At 31.2% G+C, this 26,878-nt stretch overlaps 2 protein-coding genes across 2 annotated transcripts in view; one reads left to right on the top strand and one right to left on the bottom strand.

Annotated features, from left to right (window-relative positions):
* The window catches only part of LOC107453912 (uncharacterized), an 87,382-nt gene extending 68,232 nt beyond the window's left edge, over positions 1-19,150 (top strand). Inside the window, exons 25-33 of the mRNA XM_087160529.1 lie at positions 1,996-2,133; positions 3,486-3,677; positions 5,235-5,366; positions 6,798-6,980; positions 8,087-8,227; positions 12,621-12,803; positions 13,527-13,667; positions 14,246-14,428; positions 15,558-19,150. Coding sequence (XP_087016655.1) covers positions 1,996-2,133; positions 3,486-3,677; positions 5,235-5,366; positions 6,798-6,980; positions 8,087-8,227; positions 12,621-12,803; positions 13,527-13,667; positions 14,246-14,428; positions 15,558-15,730 — 1,466 coding nt within the window. The 3' untranslated portion in view covers positions 15,731-19,150. The remainder of the gene's footprint in view (positions 1-1,995; positions 2,134-3,485; positions 3,678-5,234; positions 5,367-6,797; positions 6,981-8,086; positions 8,228-12,620; positions 12,804-13,526; positions 13,668-14,245; positions 14,429-15,557) is intronic.
* A 3,036-nt stretch (positions 19,151-22,186) lies between these two features.
* On the bottom strand, positions 22,187-23,760 carry LOC139425870 (uncharacterized). Its single transcript, XM_071181920.2, has one exon. The coding sequence runs from the start codon at positions 23,382-23,384 to the stop codon at positions 22,383-22,385; it is 1,002 nt and encodes a 333-aa protein (XP_071038021.2). The 5' UTR covers positions 23,385-23,760; the 3' UTR covers positions 22,187-22,382.
* Positions 23,761-26,878: the final 3,118 nt, after the last annotated feature.

Below are 26,878 nucleotides of genomic sequence, written 5' to 3' on the forward strand. Positions count from 1 at the left end.
CAAATCAATGCACAGCATAACAAATCACTTCAGCAATGCAGTAAGAACGGCACTTTAAATTCTTCTAGTTGCACTCAATTTGCGCCTTTGTTTTCATATTTTGTAATCTGGCAATCATGTTGCGAAAATAATTTTAAATCATTCTTGAAAAATTTTCCCGTTCATGTAAGTACATCTGATTTCGTTACTCGCTTTAGAGATTTTGTTTTATACTGTTTTTTTTTCTTTTATTTTGTTTTCTGATTTTACGTGTTATTTTTACTTATTGTGTTCTATTTTATTTGCTGTAATTTTTGTAAAAAAATTTTTTTGAGTGCTCCTCACACTATTGTATTGATATATTTTGCTTTGGCTATATTGATACAATATCAGAAAGCACTCTTTTTGCGGATATAATCGTGTGGGCTGCCGAAAAGATTATATCTTTTATTTTCCGGTTTTTTTTAAAAAAATTTCATCCTTTTTTTTAATTATTATTCCCCCCTCCCCTTCTTTTTCATATGTGTATAATTTTCCTTTGTTTTATCTTCATTTCGAACTTATATATATATATATAGTTAAATAATTTGGTTTGCTTTTCCTATACTAATCAATCGCAGCGTGCGTATTATTCTAATAATTTAGTTGTTATCAAAGCAATTAATCGGCGAAGAATAAATGTTCTACAGTACAAAACGTCAAGACAAAACCGATATGGAAATAAGGCAATCTGAATCCATACCACCTATTTACCAAAAATATTTAATTATGATTATTAATCATATTATTCATTTGTGGCGTTATATAGCTAATTTAATAATAATTTTTCACACTAAAAATTCCATTTCTTTTTCTTTTTTTATTTCTTATAAAATTTTGTCATCGAAAGAGGAATAATTCCATATGGAGCTAAAAAAATCGTTAATTTTCTTAACGAAATTTTAATAATCACAATTGCATTTTTACATTTAATCATATTATCGAGTTTAAGGCATTCATTAACCTTAGGCATTAATTAACCATTTTTAAATTCGCTTAAACGGTAACACTTAAGTATATCAAAATATGATAAAATGGGCCGCTTTCAAAAATAATGGCTCATATAAATAATGTATCGTTAGAATGTTTCTGAATTTGAAATATCAGATATATTTGTTTATAATTTGTTAATTACGCTGACGTTGTTTCCTGTAATTTCAATTTGTTGGCAAAAAAATGTGTTTTCTTTTTTCTTTTTTTTTTACATTAAGTTTACGATCGTGTGAGAGTAGAGCGATTAATACTCACTTGTTAGTACTATTCCCTAAGCCATCACGGCTCAAGCATTTTTATTGTTAACTGTCTATTCACTTTAGCAAACAAACCATCATGGACAACAAGAGGCTGCCCACTCCTTCACCATCAGCATTGGTGCGCCCATCATTGAATTGTCGAGTTCACTCTCACCGCTAAACATTACATCTTCACCACAAATCTCTGCATGTTGACGATAATAGCTTAAAAATATTCTTTGCAGTCAAAAAGCGTTTTATGGAATGCACTTCCCCCTATCGGTGGGATCTTCAATCGTCTTACACATTTTGAATAATTTCTTTTACGCACACGTTTCCTATGATAGACAATCTTTGTGTTTTTCGTTGATTTTGACAACTGACTATATTCGTTTTAACCCGATTTTCGACTCGACTTACACAAGTATGAAAAGCAGTTTAAGTAAATACTGACATATTAAAATAAGTATACTATGAGTTGAGAGTTTTCCCGCTTTCTCAGAAATCTCCTGGGACAATGTGTCCCAATCGTCTTGAATATTATGAAAATACCAATATACTGCATGGGAATAAATAATGAAAATAATATAAATGCATCGAATTATTTATTCTGCAAAATTCGAATCAGTTCATCCAATAGGGAATAAAGTTCAATCTTTGGAACGTATATATCCCATTCGGCTCGAAAGAGTTAAATGCTTGTTTTTTGTTCGTTAAATTGATATTTTTTAACTTTTTTAAAAAGGTGATTTGAAGAATGGGACAGACATATTGGATTGGCTGATAACAGAGAAGGATCCTTCAAGCGACATGATTGAAGAAATGGATGGCGATGAATTGGAAGAACTTATTGAACAGGCAGATTATCTCGCTGTGTTATTCTGTGAGTATGCAACCTCATTACCTCAAGTACTGAGCTGCTCCGTATTTTTAGAATACTTTTCAAAAAGAAGTATGCACTTTTAGGGCTAGCAAATCAATGTATGTGTTAGCGGGAAAAAAAAATTCTATTGAAATATGATAAATCCCTATTAAGGAAGGTTGGTGCACAAAACAATAAGAAGAGTTGAAGAACGGTTAAAAAACGATTCTTACGTCTCTATCACATAAGAGAAAAATAAACTTAGAAAAATCTTCAAGTTTCAACCCACATTCAAACAGGTTATAATGTTTTTCAGGTGTAATACAACCTCCATATTCTATAGGGATTTGTCAGATGTCAATCGTGTTTCTTTTCTCAGCTTGAAAATTTACTTTCGGTCTTTTAATGTGTCAGTTTTCGTTTGGACAAGTATCTTACATTTATATTAAACAGGCGATATTACGGAACACTATGACTAACGTTCTTTCGTATCCCGAAGAAAACAAATTATAACACTTTGAAGTTTTCATTTTTTCCAAAATTATTTTTGTGTGATAGTTTCTTTTTATTTACTACTATAGTGACCTAAAGAAGAATACGGAACATCACCGCATGCAGCGCTACTCTTTAAATTCCAAGCTGCTTCCTTATAAGAATGGATTGTTCTAGCCATTTTGCAGGTGGAGGAAATGTAAAGGATGCACGTCAGTATCTTTCCTGAAACAGATACAGCAGACAGAATTTACTATCGATATCAGAATTTGAAATCCGAGAATAAAAGATTACCTTTCTCTAATTAACGAAATGCGTTTAGACGCTTCGTCACACTTTACATTAATTTTTATGTTGTATAATTATATTCATTCATTAATCTTCAATAATATATTTTTTCTTTTTGCTACAAATTTCACGCAATGAAGATTAGAAAACTTTTGAACTTAGGAAATACCAGGCTATAACCTTCACACTTAAGAAAAAACATCAGTATAAGGAATACCGGGCAACGGTGCTTTACTTTTAAAAAAAACATGAGTGTTTACTTTTAAAACATTTACTTTTAAAAAAAAACATGAATACGATGCATTTCCGGCCTTTCTAAACCTGCAAAAGAAGAACAATAATCCACACCCATAAGGAGAGATCTTGGTATTGAAGATCTAGCACTACATGTCTGTTTTGTAATCTTGCTTCTCGCATTCGTAAAATAAAAAAATTTTCGAAAGCATGTTTTTGTTTTTGATCTTTTTAAAATAAAATGCATCTGTTTTAGAATAGTTTGGATTGTTAAAATTAAAAAGTTTTGATACAATTTAAACTTCTCACTAATTTAACATTTTAGCAGTAATATGCTTATGAAACATTTATTTTAACAGATGATCCAGATGTTGAAGATTGCCCAGCTTGCCTGGAGACTCTGGCTGATTTAGAGAACATTGACGACGACACAGATCGTCATGGAATTTTATTCGTGAAGACAACAGACGACAGCATTGCAGCAGATTATGGCATCACTAAATTTCCTGCTTTGATTTATTTTGAAAACAACGTTCCAAGTATTTACAATGGTATATATTTCATTATAATGGTCGGAAACTGCTTATAGATAATACCATTGGAATTCCAAAGAAGCCAAGACGTGATATAACCGATTCCCGCCCCCCATGATAGATACAACAAATATTGCCTTTGGTTTTGAAATTATAAGTTCATGCTCTGACTGTTAACATATTTTGATAACTTAATCATAAATTAGCCGGACAACGTTTTTTAATTCTAACTTTCCCTACTTTACTTGATCCTCCGCACCCAAGTATTACTTTATACCTTAGTTAATTTCCTCGCAAATATTTTATTTAATTGTTAACTTGTTTTTACCGATATTTAGCTCACTGCAGCCTTTAGTACAATTTACACATTGCTTAAATAAATTTAAATTCGCCGTTTTAATTTCAACCTTTTTTTTTATTTTAGCCAAGTTTCGTATATTTTAAGCAATTTATCTGGAAATCGTCTCAGTTTTAGACACGATAGTGACAAAACATGGTTCTTGCACTAAACATTTTCATCCAGCATGCAAAATTATGAGTTTCTTCTTCGCTAGATTACAATTAGTTTTTATTTTCATGAAAAGAACAAGTCATTTTTCTTTACCCTTTGAAAACATCTTTACCTGCAAAATTTTATCTTCTGCGCCAGAATCAAAAAACTTATTTTAGCGATGGACCTGTATCAATTTATCTATCAATGGAACACTCAACAATCTTTAAGGAGAACTTTATTAACAAATAATATCGCGCAACTTCGCAACCACGGTTAATAAAAAATTTTTATTTAACTCTTCTCTGTTCATCAGAAACAGAGAGTAAATTAATAAAATTTCTGCAGTGCACTTGATTATTTGACAAAAATTTTCATGAAACTCCAATAAGTAAACACCAATGCATATGCCGACTGTTTTTTTTTTTTGTTTTTTTTTTCAAATTATTCTGTGCTACATATGGCTTTATTTCTAAATTAATCCTTATCATTATGACGATTCACTCACCAAACAAGAGCAGGAAGAGCGAAAACCAACTAATAGTGAACAATAAAAAAATTAAAAGTGGACACTAAACAATTTAAAATTTGAAAAGGAATGATCAACAATCAAAAGGGGACAACTGTTAATGTTAAAAGGGAGTATGTTACAAATCTGCACTTTCGAGAAAAGTAAAAAAAACTGTGTCAATTGTGGAAAGATTGTTTTCATTGCTTCCAAACTGTTGGATTCTCCTCTTTAGGCAGTCTAGAAAATGATTCTGCATTTGATAATTGGTTATTGATACTCCAAAAAACTTATTTTCATAAAAATGTTACTTACATTGACCGCTTCAATTTCAATTATAATCTGATCATTAAAAGTTCGTTCTTGCTTCCCAATATAATTTGGAGTTTCTTTCTAATCCTTTATTGGAGAGCTGGAATTCCTGTGGAAACATGTTTTGGTGAAGAGGATTCCTTTTTTGAAAATTCTTTAACGTTGCTATTGGAAATTAATTTCTCGTGTATTATCGTAAAATGATTTTATATTAATTTGCTGTTTTCCATTATATTTTAATGAGTCAGTTGAATATTTTCATCAGGTGACATAGCAGCCGAGGAAGAAGTGTTGCAGTGGTTGATACATTCCAAGTCAGAAGATACCATTGAGGCTGTCAACAAAGACATGTGTGACAAATTAATAGAAAACACGCCCTACCTTGTCGTCATATTTTGTAAGCATTTTTCCTTCTTTTTAAACAAAACGTAAATTTTTCTTCATTGCTGCTTCCCACGTTGAAAAAAAAACTTTAGCGAAGCTCAACACCCATAAAAGTATAAACTACTTTTCACTATAGTGTTGTAGTGCAACACCACAGTTATTTCTTGGTTTTTGGTGTTCACTACACCAAGATCCGAGGATAGTTCATGGCATGTTCTTTTACACTGCTTGGTACAAAGTAGTTGCCACCATCTCTGCTATTTAGTAACTCTAAACTTTATAATTACAGTAAGTTTAAGTACAGGTACGGGTCAACAAAGTTACATGTACTTTTACCATACAGCATGATGTGAGAACAGTTAGTTTAAGGCGCATGCTCATACTAATTCTTAAAATAAAATTTGTCTCTAAACCAAACATATGCGTATAACGCAGAGAAAATATTAAGACAAATACGAATTATGCTTAACTATTTTAAAACCGTTTAATCTAACTAACAAATATTAAAATATAAACATCCTTATCACACAACTAAAAACATATATACATTTTGTGACGGCGAACCTTTGTTTATGTCGATGCATAGCAGCCTGCAAAAGCTCACGACAATTTATACTTTATTATTAATAGTCTACTGACAATATCTAAATAGCCTTAAAGTGGGGGTTTTGGAGGCGAAAACAATTCACAAATGGAGTGAATAAGCGTAAGTCTTGTATAAGCATTCTCAATTACTGTTTTTATGTTTTAATTACACTTTTCGAAGTGTATATTAGCACTTGGTTTGATATTAACTTGAAATGAATAGTTCCTTAACACAATTTGTTTTGGATTATGTATATATCGTCAACTCCAAATTCGAACACCATAGTTTTTATGTTGTAAATTTTTAAATATTGAATTTTTCAGAACTCATCCATTGGTTAATTTTAAAGTATATTTGGTAATTGAAGGTATTAGCTTCGTCTTAGTAAATCAATCACGTTTTACAATTTTATATTTGCCTTTTTTTGTATTTTCTATCTTTATGAAATCGGAACACTAATTATAGTTTGGGCCGGTATCCACTCACTGAAACTGAAATCAGTCTCATAGCCTCTTTAGTGAAGGGAAAAGGTTTCTAATTTGTTTGAATTTTTATAATTAATACTAGAACATTTGTTATGATGTTCATTCTTTTATTACATCTATCTTTCATATAACCGCTGTAAATCATTAGGGATCGGAGAAAATTTGCGAAATTCAAAAATACCGCAAAGTTATCTCAAAGAATAACACAAATTAATTAAACGTTGAACAAAAGAATAACTCAATGAATTAACAAATCTGCAAGCAAAACTAGAAAAGGTGTCCTAATAAAAAGTTAAAAGAGGAGTATTGAGCAGCGCTACGTACTATTATGACTATTATTTTAGCCTTGCATAACATTCCAATCTTGATGCAGATAAAGGCCAGAACAAAGCATCTGAAGCGATTGTGCAGAGATTGGAGAACATCGACAGCTTCACTGATGAGTACGGCATTCAGATGGTGAAGACTCAAGACAATTCTGTCGCCAGACGTTATGGTGTGAAACAGTTTCCGGCTCTCATATTCTTCCGTAATGAAAGACCAATGCAATATAAGGGTAAGTTTAATTTTCTTGATCATATCGTTTATTAAAGCTGTAAAATCATATGGTTAATTATAATAAACTCTTCATTTATTAAGTAGCAAGATATTTAATCGATAATATGGTTTAATATTTTACAAAAATTTTCGAAATTACAAAAAGTTTCAAAAATTTACAAAAATTTTCGACAACCACAGACACAAAGTATTTTTGAGAGAAAATAAAACTACTAATACATACTCGGAAAACTTGATTATTATTTTTTTGTTTTTTTTTGTTTTAAATGATTATCCAGAATTAATTTGTTCCTGCCAATGCAAAATAAAGTATTTTTAATATCTTTGCTTTCAAAACTCTGTTAAATAGAATTTCCTTGTTCGATACAGTAAATCATTTAAAATAATTAAATTTTTCATTAACCAGTTAATTTTTAACAGCAACAATGTTTAAACCTCCAACAATGTTTTTCCTTAACAGCAATGTTTAAAAATCACAAATTGTAGCATTTTTATGCGTTTTGGTGTCATATTGGTAGATCTTCATCAATAGGATTAAAAAAACAGAGATAAAGTAACTCGTCAGAGGTTGCATCAAACTAAAGAGATGACGATACAGTTAAAGGTAACAACCCAAAATTGACAATAAGTGTTAGAACATTAAAAAAAAAAATAATGATTTCCAAATATTTGAAAAAAACACCATTAACAAAAGAGTTTTTCTTCCTGATGATGTTGAAATTCTTTCAGAAATCCAGGTCAACACATGAAATACACTTATGAATGATAGGAATTGAAAATAAATCAGCCTTTTGTCTAGCAATGCTTTGCCATGGAGGTTCTTGACCCTTGACGCTTCGTCAATGTTCTTTGAGACGATGTTTGAATACTCATTTCGTGTACGAATTTATACTCTATGCATACGAATTTAGTTTTGTCTAAGCGAACCCTCAAACAACGTCTCAAGAAACATCAAAGGTACATCAAGGATCCAGACAATTTTATATTTTATTTATTATTTATGTGTATATTGTAAATCAGTTTTCATAAACGATGGCTTTAAAAAAAAAAATCTTAAAATAATTCGAATGGGCGAAATTCTTGAGTATGTTTCTTTCTCGCTAGGTGATCTTCAGAATGAAGAAGCAGTTCTGGACTGGATCCTGAGTAACAGCGTCTTAGAATTACCGAAAAACATTGAAGAGGTGAATGGTAAAATGCTGGACAAACTGATTGAAAAGTCTCAACTCTTGGCTGTTTACTTCTGTGAGTTCTCTAATTCCATCTGCATATCATCTTTTTCTTTTCTTTCAACATTATGAGATCGATTCTGTTCCTTAAGAAAAACTTTATGAATTGAATTTGAACGTTTCTCCCATTGTACTTGTGCTTCCATTGTACAAAAGAAAATCACTCATCATCATAAACCACAGAATTGGTTCGAAAAGTTATGTCAGTAAGTCAATTAAAAAACATTTATTAACCAAAACGGTAAAACATATTAAGAGATTTCAAAATAGGCTTTTACTAAGTCTATACTTCACTTCCATCACGCCTTCCAGGAATCTCAGACGTCACGATGGATTTCCAGCACCCTGTAGGGCGACTGATTTGCTGTCTGAATTTGCTGGCAGAAATTCAAGTTTCTATAATCCGGGGACAGCAGAATCGCGGGGGCAGACGGGGCTTAAGCCCTCTCATATTTTATAAATGAAAGGATACAGCCCCTTTTAAGATTAAAAATTTTCACTCAATATTTGTGTAATTAAATTTACAATATAAGAATACATGATTCTTTGGTGACTAAAGAAATTCTAAAAAAAATTTGAAATACAGATTTTCTAAGAAAATGTCTCCATTTCAAGCGAGCTTCAACATTTCCTTTGGTGAAAACTGTTACCAAATAATCCCTTACTCATCCTCCCGCAGAGGAAATAAACGTCCCTATTGCTGACCTATGGGAAAATTCTGGGTTTCAAATGCCCCAGCGTACATAACTAAGAAAAAAAAGTGAAACACTATTAAAAAAAATACCGTTACATGAGAGATAAATAATTTACAGGTAAACATTTTCTTTTATTAATTTTAATTTTAAAACAATTTATTTTAAACAATTCAAACCATGAAGTTCGAATTGCAAATTCGAATTTTTGATTGCCATTTAGTGAGGCTCAGATAGTTCGGACTAATACAAAATAATAATTTCGTATAATAATATATAACAGATAAATAATATATACATACAGGGAGGAAGGCAACCCCACTCAATATGACGGTCTAAGCTCAAGAGTTCAGTCAAAACAATCACATTTTCATCGCCGTTTGAGGTCATTCATTGACTACTACCACGAGCTTCATCACAGTCTTCGAAAAAATGCCTTGTCTCACCTGTGGTGTATATATGAACAATTATCACCAAATACAGTCTTAATCAAGGAAAAAGTTGACTTGAATGTAGGGTTTACCGGTAGAAAAACTAAGGAAGGACATACTGCGCCATTCAATACACTAAAATTGATCGAAACATATAATACATGCTATAATTTTAGCTTCATAAAATACCTGAAGTTAATAAAACGGTGTACTACAGTTACATTTAAAAGTCAATAATTTTCTCTATATATATAAATGAATGTCTGCGTGTGTGTCCTTTATAGACTCCTAAACCATCCGACCAAAAGCTATGAAACTTGGCACACAGATAGTTCAAAGCACGAGAATCACTGTAGACATTAGAACATTCTACGACAAACCATTCGAGCCGGATGAGCGAAAAACGACATGGAATTTTCTAATTGGTTAATCGTAAGTCATAGTTTTAAATTTAACGATTCAGTTTTAAAGATAATATAAGTGATAATTACTAGTTTATAGCTCTATTTGATCAAAAAATAGTTTATAGTACGCATATAATTATTCTATATTCGCTATGTCAGATAAATTCAAGGAGCATTACGTGGTAGCGCACGTGGTCTAAGTCACTAAATTTATACTTTGTCTGATATCACGCTCTTTTTTATTATTTATATTAATTCTTTTAAACGTGTTTCTAAAAATTTACTTATTTAAAACCAACGGTAATGGACTAGAAAAAAGAATATTTATAAACTTGAATGATTCCACAAGTTTCTGTTCCTTCTTTTGGCTAGTGCATGTCACACTTCCTTTGAAAAAATTTTAGGTAGTTCCTTAATATGAATATTTAAATAAATTTCTATGGTTAGAAGTAATAAAAAAATGAAATTTAAGTATTAAAACTTATTAAAAATATTAAACAGTATCTTATATAATATAAAATGTGTTATAACTTGAAACACACAGCTAAAACGGTACACTGATAATCCATTTAAAAAGGAATAAAATCGAAAATGCAATAGACAGTTTAAAAAGACCAAATTGTTGTAATGATGGATTTCAATTAACAAATCCTGCATACATAAAATAAAACTTCCAAAAAAAGGGAGAGAATAATGTCCGTAAAAACATTGGCAAAAGCGTAATAACATCGGCATCGAGAGCAGAGAGTCGTAAGTTCGATCCTGGCAGTCGACAAAATAACAAGCGTGTATACGCAGCATACGTTAAATCTGCCGTGGCTGAAAGTCCTCTCGATAGTTGTGGTGTTGATTGGTTAGTTATTTGAAGTTTGTTGGCACAAGAACCAGAAATGGCTATGCTGTGCCAGTTACTAAATTTAAGATTTATTGTTTTACTGTTTGAGTAATGGATATAGTCCTATCGTTTTAATAAACTGGATAAGATTATGACGCATAACCTCACCAAATAAGAATAAACGCTACCAAAAGCTTGTTCCTCAAATGTTTGAATCGTTTACAGTCGGTAAGAAGTTTGAAGATAGGAGTACCAGCTCAGGCGCTGTTCACGTCATCTGACCGGGGTCAAAATTAAGTGACTTTCCTGCCATGTTTGTTAAAATATAAAAATGGGACTAGGTGCTTGACCATGATTGCATGGTGTGTATTATTAAAATGCGATAAATTGTTAGAGGAACGTTACAAAGTATTGCATTTGAGAGAAGGTTCGTCGAGGATCAAGCGAAGATGCATTAATCGAGTGTAAGCGATTCTGAGTGAATCTGCATTGTGTTAAAGCAATACAGGAAAAGGGGTTCGCATCGGATTGAATGTCATAACGTTTATTATGAGTTAAATGATCCTATGCTTGCTGTCAAAGGGATGTGATAAGAATGCCGAATATGTTTTATGTCTTAGAAAGATATAAATAGGGTTAAGAGAATAGTAGAAGATAGTGAAGTTAGTTAGATTAGTTCTACTGATATCAGTCAAGTTATTCCATTAATGTGACTCGGTATCAATTCCATTATTGTGGAGAGGGATTAGCAACTGTTTAATGGAACATAAAAATGGATGAAAATCACTGCGAAAATTTTCTAACTGGTGCAAAAAGCTCATACTATTGGAGTATTATCAAGAGAAAAGTTTCCACAATAGACTTACAAAGTTACATTAAACTTGATGGCAAGCGCTATTTTTCGATTTGCAATTGAAACAAGATGCCTGTTTTTACTCTTACGCTTGATCAAAGACGATTGTGTGACTCATTGCTGCGAAAGTGTATTCGCTTTACAATTCACCTGACGTTACTTTTCAAATGTAAACACTATAAAAAAAATTAGTATATCTTAACACCAAAAATAGTAGCAACCTCTTTTCACCAAAATGGTGTTGTGAAACCCCAATTATAAAACTTGGCTGTTCACTGCACCAAGAATTGTTCTAGGTGTTGTGAAATACCAAGAATGTCCTTTTGCACTACTTGGTATCACCGTTTTAAGCATTCAGTTAAACCAAACTTTAGAGTAAGATGGAATCAGTAAACTTGTTTTTACGGTACAATATAAAGTTGAAATCATTAATTTAATTTACACTAATTATTGAAATAAGATCAGTTTATAAATCAAATATGAGTGTAGCACAGACAAAATATTAATATGCATTCGAACTAGGGTTAATGAATCAGAAGAGAATGTAAATTAAATACTATAAAATTAATCAATACAATTAACAGATTATATAAATCTTCTTTATAAGAACATAATTTTATTATGCAACTATAAATGTGCTTGCCTTTTATAACGGTCAACATTTGTTTCCGTGGAATATTCAACAGAGAGGATAACAAACTTTTTCCTTCTCTTGTTCGATTATAAACAATCTACCTAACGAATACCAAAACTAGCATAAATCATTCAAATGCATCTGAACTTGGTGTAAGCTTCTCAGTTATTGGTGTTAGATTTAACTACATCCTTTAAAGTGTGTATTAACTTGAAATAAAGTATTTATTCACATTTTTTAAACACGAAATTCGAATAAGTATTACAATACAGTTGTACAGTATATATTCAGGTTTGGTTAAGGACTAATACTTAAATTTAAATTGAAAACTAAATTCCCAATAATACAATTAGTGTTTTAATTATTTCAATTTTCACCACTGTGTGAATCCCTCTGTATATTCTCTCCTAAAATCACCTTTATTTAAAGAGTTTAGAGTTAGATCTATTGAATGCTCTGACTTTCTTTTCAATTTGTAACAAATTTCATTCCCGAAAGAGGAAAAAAAATATTGAATTTCACCCCCATTGCCATAAATACTAATATTTTGATTTTTCCAGACGAAAAGGAATGTGAGGTGTGCCTTGACATCTTAGACGTTCTGGAAGAAATTGACGAAGATTGCGACTTGTTCGGCATCAAGTTTGTGAAAGTGAGCGATTCAAATGCAGCAGTAAAGTACGGTGTGCACAGTGTTCCATACTTGACCTACTTCAGGAAAACAGTGCCGGCTTACTATGAGGGTAAAAACTTATGTAGTAAACATTTGTAACATTTAAGGCATCGATTCTAGTCAATTTTTGGAAAGGAAATAAAATTTTCGAAATGTATCCCGGAGTACAGGTAATTTCGACGTACCGCAATATGCGGAAAAAAAAATGAGATTCTTTTGAAATCTCGCTGAAGTCATTCTTTGTTTTGCCCTGTTTATCCCTATTTACTTGTCAAGATGCAACCCGAATAAATCAAAGTTTTTTTTCTTCCTTATATCCAGGCATTAAATACAGTATACTCTCGATATCTCGAAAACCTTGTAATGTCACAAATATCTTTGTCCTTGGTATTATATATCCACCTAATGTTTGAATTCCTATGTTGAAAAGTTTCTTCTCAAAACATTGTTATGTTCATTTTTTTTCTTCAAAATAGAACTTGAATTTTTTTGGAAAATTTAAATCCACTACGATATTTACTTACCAACTATACCTAAGTCCATATACTATCAAGATACCAATACTTAGATTTTACTTACCAACTTTTTAGTGACATTTTGCCTGGGAAATATAAGTGGTGGGTGTTCAATCTTGACCACATTGCCACCAGAGAGGGAAGGGTCAAGATATGAAATCGGTCTTCTCCCCAGATGGCGTATTCAAACGTTGCTATCGCGAATCACAATTTGATTGGTTTATTGTATAGCATTAATTTATCTTAACAGTCACGGTGATTTGTTTCCTCCACAACAGGATCGTTGCATGATGAGGAGAAAGTATTCAATTGGTTGACAAGCCTCGACATGATTGACATGAAGAATGAGATTGAGGAAGTGAGCCGAAAGATGCTGGACAAACTTCTGCAGGAAAATGATTTCATTGCAGTCCTCTTCTGTAAGTTGGATTCCCGGCTTTTTTTTTTTTCATTATGTTTAAAGTTTTGCGAAAGATTAGCGTCATAATAACTACTTTTCCATAAATATCCGTCCTTTGTAAATGGATATAAGATGTTATCAATCAATTTGTATTAATACTGCACAGTTAAGGATAAAATAGAAAGGATTATGCCACCACAATTAAAAAGCGTAAAATAATTTCATGTTTTTATTATTACTATTAGCCATTACGACTGGCTCTACTATATTAGATGAAGCAAAATACGTTTTTAGAAGTTCATCTGAATACAAAATATACATTAACTGTATTCAGTATCATTCGGTACTGAATATGACGTTATGGATCGATAATTCGAAAATCGATTGATTGATAGAAGAATAAACGAAAAGTGATTGATATGGAGGGTATACCCCAGAAAAAGTAAGAGAAAGAATAGAAGAAAACACGAATCATATTCGGATTCAGAATATCATTTTACACAAAAATCAGCAAAAAATGGCGTCGATTTCTTTTTAATGCGGTGTTATGTAACAGACCTAAAATATCTGTTAACTGATGGAGTGGTTTCTTTCTAGATGACGAAGAATGTTCGGCGTGTGATCAGGCCCTACATTCGTTGGAAGATATCGATGATGAGATCGATGAATTGGATATCGTTTTTGTAAAAATTAAAGATGCCCGATATGCAATGAGATATGGAGTAAAGAACCTCCCCTCACTCACATACTTCAGAAAAAGATTTCCAACAGCATACCGGGGTGAGTCATGTAAAGCTTGTTTTTGTAACACTTTCATTCTTTCATTGTTTACAATATTAGCAGAATCTTCATACGAGGTAGGTAGGTGCTTTATTTACGTCCCACTAGAGCTGCACAATGGGCGACAGTCTGGGAAACATCCCCTGAGGATGATCCGAAGACATGCCATCACAATTTTGATCCTCTGCAGGGATGCCCCCCCCCTTCTGCTTTGGTAATCCGACGACCTGCGCGTGAAGTCAAGCACTTTGATGTAGAACAGTTTAACGAGGACCGATACGCGCACCCTCAGTCCCTCCGCAGGCTGATCAAAGGGGTCACCCATTCGCTTACTGGCCGCAGCCAGTGATGCTTGACTTCTGTGTTCTACTGGGAACTGTGTCTTTACGATCAGTCCACTGCGAGATCTTCATACGTGGAAAATGTAAACAACGAATCAATATTGTAATTATGTGTAAAACTGAAAAGCATATACCGTGACTGAAATAATTCAAATTTCTTAACTCAACTAATTTAACTCTATTTTTTTTCGTTATCCTGCGTATGATGTTATATTCGTCCTGCAAAAATAAATTCCAACCAGTATGGCAACTATGCATAAATTATTGGAAATATTTTGTGTATGCTAATTATTTGTTCCTTGCAAGCTATATTTCGAAAATTGACAACATCTTCAGATCTTGTTATTAAAACCTGCTACTACAAAAAAAAAAAAAAAAAATTTCGCCACAGCCTAGCGTCACTCCCCATTGATGCTAATAGATATCATTAAAATTTTTATACCCTCCTCTCGAATGTTATCGTAGGAAGACGTCAAAGTATTTTATATTCACAGTGTCTATGTATATTATAACGGAATAACCTGGATACTGACATAAAAACGCTATACGGTCTTCAGAGAAAAAAATCTCAGAAAAATCTTAGCTATCTTACGTAAAAAAAAAAAGAAAAAAAACAGATCTCTGGGGAAATTTAGGAAATTTTATCAAACTTGTCTCATTTGCCTGTCAACATCAGTAAGAATTTTATACAATTTTTCCCTGGATCGTGAATTCTTTGGCGAAATTTCGCTGAAATGTCTTTCATTTAGAAAACATTTTTTTGTGACTGAATTTTTTTATTTTTGAAGGCAATTTGACTGACACTGCTGAAGTTCTGAACTGGTTAAAGAAGAACAGATACAGGAACAGAGAGTTGAATCTGTTCATGTTCTCCATCATAGCCATGGGGGTCCTCTTCATCCAGTACACTTTCTTCTTGAAATTCTGTTTCGCTCCGATGCTCGAAGAGAAGAAGAGCTAACACCACGTGACATTTCTGGAAATGGACATCTTTTCGCGGCCATCCTGTTATTTCATTGTGTGATAGGATTCCAAAACTGCACCCATTTCACCGCATTCCTTATTTCATCTTCTTCGTGTTATGCTGAAATGATGAATTCGTTAACATGCATAATAACTGTTCAGCTTAAACTCCAAAAATGCCGATTTATCTGCTGAACGTTTAGCAACTTCAGAATCCAAAACTGAAGGTTATCTATGTTGTAAGCTATTTAAATATTCTCTGCAAACATTAATTTGCAATTGTAAATCAGAAAAAATCTCCAGCATTTTCAAATAAGCCTGAGACGTCTTATGCAGCGATCCCATATACGTTTATGCTTATTGGAAAATACCATCGTTCAATCGGCTTGATTTATTTTAGCATGCCGTTTGCAATAAGCTCAGAGAAGTGAAGGCTTACTCCAAAAAGAATTAATAAAGGTTCATTGTAATAAGCTTAAGCAAAAGTCAGACTAATTAGATAATTCTTCGAAGACTTTCTAATTACCCTAAAGTCAATCAGGTTGATGGTAATAAACCTAAAAAATACCGGTCAGATTCGAAAATATTGAAGACTTTTCAGATTATCGAGGCGCATTGCAAAATGCAGGTGCTATTTACAAAAAGCCTACAACGTATACAACCTTCTCCGATAAGCCAACGATATATTTTGTTACATAATTATTTCAGTTATTAGTTGAACTATAAACAACTTTCAGAAATTTTTCTGTAACTATCAGGCTAACTAGATATTTGATTTAAAGGGTAATAAACTATCCAATTTAAACAAGAAGCTAATTAGTTGGTTAAACAATACAGATTTAAATCAGCAGCCATTATTCAGGAAATACCATTATGCATTGTCGCACCTTACTCAAGTTTTCAGTTATTTAGTGGCATAAATGAAGTTATTAAATTATGTTTTGAAGCAATGTAAAACTTTTTATGATAATATAATAACTACATTAATTGTTTATTATTAACTGGTTAGAATTGTTTATTCGAAGAAGCTATAAACAAGTACCATCATTAATCCTCAAACACAGTTCCTCAGCACTGATGAGGATACTTGTTTACTGCCAATCAATTGAAAAGACAACGTGCTTTACACAAGATTTGCACTTGCTTTTTTTTTTAAATTTGTACGGATGTTTGCAGTATCGTAACAGCTGTCTGGCTAAATAAATATTATATTGGTACATCATGTTTAAAGTGATGGTACATGATGTTTAAAGTGATCCTAGTTTAAATTACTGTGATTATAAGTCATCATGGTTACATATTACCAAGATTTACAATTGCAACTAGTCATCATTACTTGTAATTATAACAAGAAACTTCTGCAAGTAGTTATGATCACAGGTAATAATAACCATAAATTCTTGCAAGCAATCACTATTGCATGTAATTAACACATAATCAAGATACCTATCAAAAGTAATTAACATCTATGATTACCAATAATTATAAATCCTAAATAATCGTGATTACAAGTAACAATAACGTTGGCAAGTTACCAATCCTGGTTTCTTGTAATCGCTCATTTTGATTAATTGTAATCACAATTATAGTAATCATTACTTATGAATACAACACGTTTTTTTTTTTTTTTTTTTGTTATTAGTGTGTCAAGTATAATAACAAGTCATTATGCATAATAACCAGATTTATCACGTCAGCATAAACATCATGGTTTCTTTTCAGTCTTTCCAAATTGCCTGGTAAATTAAAATTGTACGCGATACCCTTTTTAAAATTAAATCAGTCTAAAATTTCAAACATTTTATTTGGATTTTTTGACAGCCAGTTTAATCTACCTAAAAAAAATGATAAATTTAACCAGACCACTCAGCTTCCGGCAATCAAAAAGGTTTTGATATTTTCAGTTTGTCTTCCTCTTATTTGATTTCAATAGCGTTTCTCCTCACTTAAATATTAGTTCATGGTTAATAATGTGCCTTTTTTTCTTCATTTATAACAACAAGCATTTTAAAAATATATATTAGAAAGGGTCATTACGTACAGGCGGATATAGCTCAAAATTTGAATTTTACTACTTTTCATTGGCAGTTGTAGCATTTTCAACATTGCCACTTTTTTAAAAACAAATTTAAAAACAACTGTTGATAATCATAATGTAAGGTATCTCTTTTAAAAGTACTTCTCAAAATAGGGTAAGTATTACAAAGTTCATTTCAAAAATGAAGAAAAATTATATAAAAAAGTGCGAAATAAAGTAATTTTTAGACTAATATAGAACATTAATGATAATTCCAAATATGTATTAAAAAAATTATGAAATGAATATGTGGTGCATTTCCGGTGAAAACATAATGGAGAACGAGTGGCGACTGTCAGACAATTTTTTAATCGCCACTTGTTATATTTTATAGTACTATGGCGGGTGAAGAACATTCATTTTGCCTTATATACTGGCTAAATCTCGTTGCTGTTTCAAGCCAACCAACTTTTCTTAGAATTTCTAAGTGTTGGTTGAAAGTGCCATCCTAAATTCATCCATAATAATAATTCTACAAGCCTGTAACGTTAAAATAACAGCCATGTCAAAAACTAGTTTTCCAAATAACAAATTAATTTTGGAAAAGTTCTAAAAAAAGATACTTCAAAACAAAGAGCAAGTAACACTTTCTAATGAACGTAACCAAATAAAATATGCATTACGTTTAAATAAGGCTTTGTAACATTTTTATACCTCAAAATTTATTTTATGAAAACTCTAAAAAAACATTTATGTTAAATTAACGGTCATTTTGTTAAGCTATTTCTTAAACATATTATTAAAAACCAATATATTGCAATAATAGTCATTTTGTAACAACGTTTTCTAAATATAAAAAAAATTTACTCTTGGGACACTTTCGAATAACCATTACACTAAAATGAATGGATGTATGAATGGGTCCGGGTGTGGCAGAAGTCGAATTCTTGGCCATAGATGGCAGCACTGGAAAACAAGAACAATCGCACCCCCTAGTCTTAATGGCCTACGACAACAACGAAAATACTGGAATCTTCATACTTCTGTCCTTTGTAATTTGCTAAAGAAACACATGATGCACGACTTCGCTGAATCTTTATCATTCATCATTTTCTAATGTCTTCATTTGTCTTATTTATTTATTGTATTATCTGTGAAAATGTAAATATTTTTTGCTCTGAAACTGATCAAATAAATATTTGTTATACACAGAGCACCCTTTTGGACTTCTAAAATGACTGGTGTTTTGTTTTCATTTTTGTTTATTATCTATCATAATTTTTTTTTGCAATAGCATTCTAAAATATCAAAATTTGCATTTTAATTATAAAGCAGGTGCATTTCACCATTTATTTTCTATTATTAAACTGTAAATTTGTAATTAAAGATATTATCCCTCTTGTTGAGTTTTGTTTTTAAGTCTCTCTATCAGAATATATACTGGTTGTTATAACTTGAGTTTAATAGATGAAGTTTCTACTTTTTTTTGTAAACTACTCACTCTATTTTGCCAGACTCCTATTCAGTGGACGGAAATAGAGCACTACAACTGCAATCGCTACATTTTTTCGTAGTTTGTAGAGTAGTGCGCTACTTTTTAAAAAAAAAAAAAAAGCAGTGTAGTGAATGGTGCAATACGAAAACAAATCAGTAGTTTGTAGTGATCCTGATAACTACTTCAAACGTTAGTTAAGAATAATAACTCGGCTCTAACGCAACTAATTTTTCGAATTTGATGGGTACAAATCTTCGCGGCTCCATCAATGGCTGCAGCTGAGAGCTAATAGAAGTATTTAAAATCATGCATTATAACCTTGCCATTACCCAAAATAGATAACGAATCACTTCAATCACACTGGAGAGAAAGGCAGGTTTTCCCCAGTTCACTTGTATTTCGTGTCTTTTCCAAAATTATTTCAATTCGAAATTGGATTGAATTGAATTCGAATTTCAACAAAAAATTATGTAAGAGTTATTTTCTGAATTCGTTAACTTACGCATTCCTAAACAATATTTATCATTAAAATATTCATCTTAATTTTTTAAAGGTACGCTTTTCTTAAAATATTCACAAGGAGTAAAAAAAATATGTATCAGACACATTTTGTTTTTAAATATTTAAAACAAAATAAAATATAGGTAAAATGTCATTACTTTTCCCTGTTCCCAACACACATTTCTACACATTAAGTAATTTACTATATTATATAAGTGTTGCTGAGATCAATGCAAACATATTCTAGTATTGTATGACCGTCTACTTGAATATTTACAGTCAATATTCTTAGAATAATTGGTATATTTAGTTCTCCAGATCACTTTGTATGTATTCCCCACTTAAGTGCAATACTGTCACAAGAACGAAAAGTGCAATATAGATTGCTCTAGTTGAAGAAAATATAACCTCCAAGTCACAGGGGCAACACTCTTCTATACAGAACAGAAATATTTAATTACAGTACCATTTCTTTTAGGGTCAATAAACTGAATTTTGCCATAAAAAATCTGTGTGTGACTTTAATAAATGTAATTACTATCAACCTAATTTTTATCTAACAAATTGAGTGCAATAAAAAATATTTGATTTGTAGTAATTTACATCTATAAAATATGAATAGTTTAATTAAAGAAATGAAATAGATCCGACTGCTCTGGTTGCTGGTTCGAATCCTTCTCGGAGCATGGCCATTGCTCTTTGTGTATTGTTGTCCATTTTGTGATATGTGAATGCGGCCCACCCTATGAATGAATCTGTGGCATGGGTAATGTTGCTCCCCTCCATGACTAAGGTGCCAATACCAACCCGATACTATTAAATGTAACAGTTCGGGTATCTTATCGAGAAAGCAAGTACCAGCAGGACTTGCAGGCAAAGAAAAAAATTCTTAAATTAAATTGGTTAGAAATAGAAGGAAAAAAAATAACAAAAATAAGACTTCCAGTCTAGTAAAAAGTTAACTGAAGTTTTATTGGGCTATTTTGATGAAAAGTTGTATTGGTTGCAGACACAAGGTATACAAAATAGGAAATTATGTGCCATTTAGAGAAAGCCACTTCTACTTATTTATTTCTAAACCATAAACAATTTAGATGAAATATACAAATTATATTTTAAAATGTAAAACAAACACTATCATAATTTTGAATTATTGTAGGGCAAACGGTGTAATTAAGAAAAAAATAAACCTTAAAATAAAAAATAAATAAATAAAAAATCTAGTTTATTGTCTCTTTTAGTAATTACTGTCCTTGTACACAAAAACCTATTTTAAAACAAGAGTTCTGGTTTTAAATTATTAGGTGTTTGCTTACAAAATGTCGTCTAACTTACAGTAATAAAATATAAGTTATAGGTAGGTACTTTATTTTCGTTGCACTAGAGCTGCACAACGGGCTATTAAATATTCCTGATGATGATCCGAAGACATGCCATCGCAATTTTGATCCTCTGCAGAGGGGATGGCTTAATCGCTTTGGTTGCCTGACAGCCAGCGCCCAAAGTCGAGCACTTTACGGTAAAACAGTTTAGCAAGGCCAATACTGGGCACCCTTGGTTCCTACGCAGGCTGGTCTAAGTGGTTACCCACCAGTGATGCTTGACTTCGGTGTTCTGCTGGGTCTTTACGATCAGTCCACTGCGGGACATAAAAGTGATAGAAAGATGTTTTTACTACAAAAAGGAAAAATTCTTAATATTTCTTTATAATTCTTGATATAATCTATTTTCTTAATATATATTTATTAAATTTCCAACTAAATATTATTAAAAAGGTTTTCTTACATTTGATTATTAATTATTGATCCATAGAAAAAAATGAAGTTATTGCTGCTGCATGAGTTCTTAAATTGTTTAAATGAGAGGACAGTAACTAAATTTTTTTTAATGCAAATAAAATTAAAAACTGCCACTAAATTTTTATTTTTAAAGATTTTTAATTGCTGGTTCTTAATTTGTATACTCAAATGTATGATTTTTATGCAAAAATTATTACTATCAAACTAAATATGAGATAAAAAGTCAACACTTTGAGAAATATCACCCGTAAATAAACATGATTACTAATTAGATAAAGATTAATAAGAAAATTACAGTGAATTTATAGGAATACAAAAAATGGGTAGCTTAGATTTACTTTTGTCTTGAAAATTAACTATTAATTAGAAAATAAAATTTGTTACCAATACAACTATAGATAAAAGTGATGATAGTTAGAATTTTAAAATTATAATAATTTTTAATTTATCTCATCAGCTTATAGATTCTTCTTTCCTTCTTAGTTTATTTGCATAGTTTTTAAAGAATTATATTTCATTGCAAACATGGAACCAAATTTTTTGAATTTTCTTTCTTCTTTTATTTATTTATATATATATATATATATATATATATATATATATATATATATATATATATATATATATATATATATATATATATATATATATATATATATATATATATATATATATATATATATATATTAAACATTTGAACCAAACTAAAAGGGTTTGACAGCCACTTTTGATCCACAGGTAGTGCACCCTTGTTTCACACTTATGATGAAGGCTCTGCTTTGTATGTATGAATATGTCTCTTTCTATACCAGTTCTACTTGAAATAGTCAAGAGCATATCAAAACTTTTCTTTTCCATGAATAAGACTATGTCTATTTAAGTAATATTTCTGTAAAAATGTTTTACCACACAGACTACATGAATATGGTTTTTCACTTGTATGAATTAGATTATGCCGTTTTAAGAATTCTTTTGAACTAAATTTTTTGTTGCACACAATGCAAGAATAAGGTTTCTCTCCAGTATGAAGACGATTATGTATAGTTAAATCAATTCTTTTAGTATAAGCTTTATCGCACATACCACATGAATATGGCTTTTCTCCTGTATGAATACGATAGTGCATATTTAAACATCTCTTATTAGTAAAAGTTCTATTACACACAACGCATGGAAAAAGCTTATCTTCAGTATGGACAAAATAATGACGACGTAAATTACTTCTATCAGCAAAAGCTTTATTACATACACTGCACAAATGAGATTTTTCCCCAGTATGAACTGAGCTGTGCCTTTTCAAATCATCTTTTTTTGTAAAAGTTTTGTCACAGACACTACATGAATAAGGTTTTTCTCCTGTATGAATCATACAATGTATTTTTAAATTACCTTTAGTTGCAAACATTTTACCACACGTACTGCATGAGAAAGGTTTAAGTCCAGTATGAATAAGAGTGTGCTCAGTTAAATGACTTTTCTGTGAAAATGATTTATCACACACACTGCACGTATAAGACTTGCTTCTGGTATGAACAGTACTGTGTCTAATTAAATCATTCCTTTGCGTGAAACATTTTTTACAAAGACTACATGAATAAGGTTTTTCTTCAGTGTGAATAAGACTATGTCTATTTAAATGACTCTTGAATGAAAAAGTTTTTTTACAGATACTACAAGAATAAGGATTTTTCTCAGTGTGGATAAGAATAGTTGTTTTTAAATGACATTTTGGTACAATAGTTCTTTCACACATACCGCAAAAAAGGTTCACCTTCTGTGCAAAAAGGTTGTGCTTCGTAAAATAATGTTGAGGGAAAAAACTTGGTTTTACAAATTTCATGAATATATGTAATCCTCTGCAATTTAATTTATATTTACTATTTAAATTTACTATTTCATGTGATACACAACATGATAAAATAAGTTTAGTTAACTTTCTGATCACTTTAAGACTTGATTTTTAGTATAATAATAAAGAGCTTGTTTCTTTTATTCACATAAAGAGAGAATGTATTTCTACATACAATATTAGAGTATTAATATATTTCTTTTACTACATATAAGCAGGAAAACAGATGAAAAGTAAACAGATGCAGTTTTAAATGACTTCACAAGGTTCTTACTTTTCTTTATTCAACTATAAAATTATCATGATAAATTTATTATCCGAAAATAAGTTTCAAAATGCAATTAAATGTTGTTGTTATTGGCTTAATATAAGCTTAAGTTTTTGGCTTACAGCTTGCATAGAGTTAATTCGTAACTTAGAGGTTGATTGATTGATTTGCTCATTTACGTCGCACTAGAGCTGCGCAACGGGCTATTGGCGACGGTCTGGGAAACATCCCCGAGGATGATCCGTAGACATGCCATCACAATTTTGATCCTCCGCAGAGGGGATGGCACCCCCGCTTCGGTAGCCCGACGACCTGCACGCGAAGTCGAGCACTTTACGGTAGAACAGCTTAACGAGGACAAATACTGCACACCCTCGGTCCCTACGCAGACTGATCCAAGTGGTTACCCACCCGCACACTGACCGCAGCCAGTGATGCTTGACTTCAGTGATCTGCTGGAAACCGTGTCTTAATGATTGGTCCACTGCGGGACCTTAACTTAGAGGAACATAAATCCAGTTGCTATTTCATGGAAAAATTTCACTTCAAACAAAATTGTTGGAGAATTTGGAATGCCAATGAGAATCTTACTTGGGAGAACATATATACTGGCAACAAAAAAAACGCCAATCTACTTTTTCTCTTGTTTTTACAGCAAGAATGGCCGTTTAGAACTTAGTATTTGATTTGTGACTGTCTGAATGTTTTCAATATAAATGTAGAACAATCTCGAGCTCTTGACCAGCATTACTTCCGGTTAGAAAGTATACAACTACTTACTGTAGCTTATTCTGCGAGGCGATATTTTCAAACAAATATATTTGTTTTTAATAAAATAAATAAATTATGTAATTTCTAAACTCAAATCTACTGTATTTCATAGAAAAGATATTAATATAATTTATTATATATAATATAATTTAATAAATAATTTATAAATTTAAGATATTAATGATATTTCATAGATAAGATAAAGTAATTCTGGAGAATTTAAAGCGAGAATTTGTTTCAGTTATTTAGATATACAGTCAAACTCCGCTATAGTGAGCCTTCAAGGGACCGACATTTTGGTTCACTATATCCGTTACACATGCAATTTAACTAATGATTCCCAAACTCCTCCCTTTTATTACACATCATTCAAATAAATGACTTAAAAATATTATGTAGTAGTAAACGATGTGTTATTTTTCATTACTCTTCGTCTTGCGTGCAAAAAAAAAAAAATTATTATTTTTTATGTGATGAGCAATCCTCAAAATCAGATATGAAAACACTTCCTGACTCTCAGATAATTTTTCCTGAATTTCTGTTATTCCGCTATTTAAACCTGTCTAATCTGCCATTCGAGCACATAAAAGTTGCCTCATAAAATCGCTTAGCAAATTCATGGACATTTGTCCATATACTGGAAGATTGCGATTTCTTCGAATGGTGAACCACTTCAGTAATGCTTCTTCAACATCCTAGTGGTCCACTTTTCTCAGCCATCGAAATTTTTTTCATGAGCAGAAATAATTAATTGCCTATTTTTCCATTTGTTACAAACTACAGATTTGGATAGTTAATAATCCCTGCAAATATCAACTTGATTGCATCCAATTTCAATTTTTCTGATTATGTCCATTTTATCATCAATGGAGAACGTTTTACGTTTACTGGTCGCCATAGTTAAATTTGAGACACTTGTTTGCAGTTTTTTTATAACTGAACTGAGAGCAAAGAGGAGTTGAAATGAGGGCCTTATCAACACATATTAGTGTCCAACCGTTTGACCAATTATGAATAATTACTCATTCTCTCTGACAGAAAATGCATATTGATCCCACTGACACCTTATAGGTGCATCATCTGCCTGGGTTGGAAACATCTGCTTGGTTTGTTTAGGGATTGGAAAGTGAAATAAAAGAAGCAAACAAGAAAAAATGCTTATCGCTACATTCCCCTCCATAGATGGTTTTAAACACTGGTATATGTATTTATTTTGAAGTAGAAATTTCAAACTTATTACAAAAAAAAAAATGAAGAAAAAAATAAGTTGAAAGCAGAAAAAAGTTCATTATAACCAACTTCCTCACATTTTTGGTTCACTATATCCACAAAAAATAACATTATAGGTGTATAGCAAGGCACGGGACCGAACATTCGAAGGCAGAAAAAAGTTCATTATATCCAACTTCCACACATTTTTGGTTCACTATATCCACAAAAAATAACATTATACGGGTATAGCAAGGCACGGGACCGAACATTTTGTTCACTATATCCGGGAGTTCACTATAAACCGTGTTCACTATAGCGGGGTTTGACTGCATATAGTTAAAAAAAAGGTGACATGATTGCTAGATTTTGAAAGAACTCGCTTTTTTGGCAGTTCTGATTTGGCCTCTTTTTACTTGTTTATTACTGTTTGTTCTTGGTGCAAATTATAATTTAGGTTTTAATTTCGATGGCGGTATATTGTTAACAAGGTAAGACGTATTTTATAACGATTCTTTATTCAAATGACAATTCTTAAGTCTTGAAATGATTGGTCTTCAAATGACGATAATTATTTTTATTTAAACACAAATAATAAATCAACAAGCAAATTAACAAATACACGTAAACAAAAAATACTACTCAAGATAGTCTCAGAACACAATGATCACGTTGTGAGCCAAATGGTTTCAAAGCTTACTAAAAACAGTAACCCAGAAGTATTCATAATTTAGTACCTATGATGAATTTTAAGTTTGCATAAGCAACTGTAGCATCTAACTTTTAATTTAATAAAATAAAAAAAAATTATTCTTCCTTTTTTTTGTTATAAAAAATTTATGAAGTTTTACTAAAATTTTTTGATTTAAAAAATTTTCAATTTCAGCAAAATTCTTTCCTAATCAAATGAAGAAAAATATCAATTTCTAAACTTGCTATGAGAAGGAATTTTAACTATTTATATTTCTTTTTAAAGTTAAAAATGGAATTATTGAAATTGTATCCAGTTCTTGATAATTGAAATTACATTAATTTTACGAGCAAATTACGTTTATATTAAACTAAAAATAAATTTTTATTTAAAATCACATATATATGAAGTAAATCTTTATTTTAACATAGTTATTTTGTTTAGTATAAAGTTTAAATGCAAATTCTAAAAAATTTCAGGATTTATTACAATTTTAAATAAAAACAAAGTTTTATTAAAATGAAAATAAAGTCTTTTTCTTACTTT

Source organism: Parasteatoda tepidariorum, chromosome 4, assembly GCF_982258835.1.
Source record: "Parasteatoda tepidariorum strain Cologne lab strain chromosome 4, Ptep-v5.0, whole genome shotgun sequence".
NCBI lineage: Eukaryota > Metazoa > Arthropoda > Arachnida > Araneae > Theridiidae > Parasteatoda > Parasteatoda tepidariorum.

What these genes read in the sequence shown, in the direction of transcription:
- LOC139425870 (XM_071181920.2), bottom strand. Translation starts at nt 23,384, where the DNA reads ATGAAATTTGTAAAACCAAGTTTTTTCCCTCAACATTATTTTACGAAG.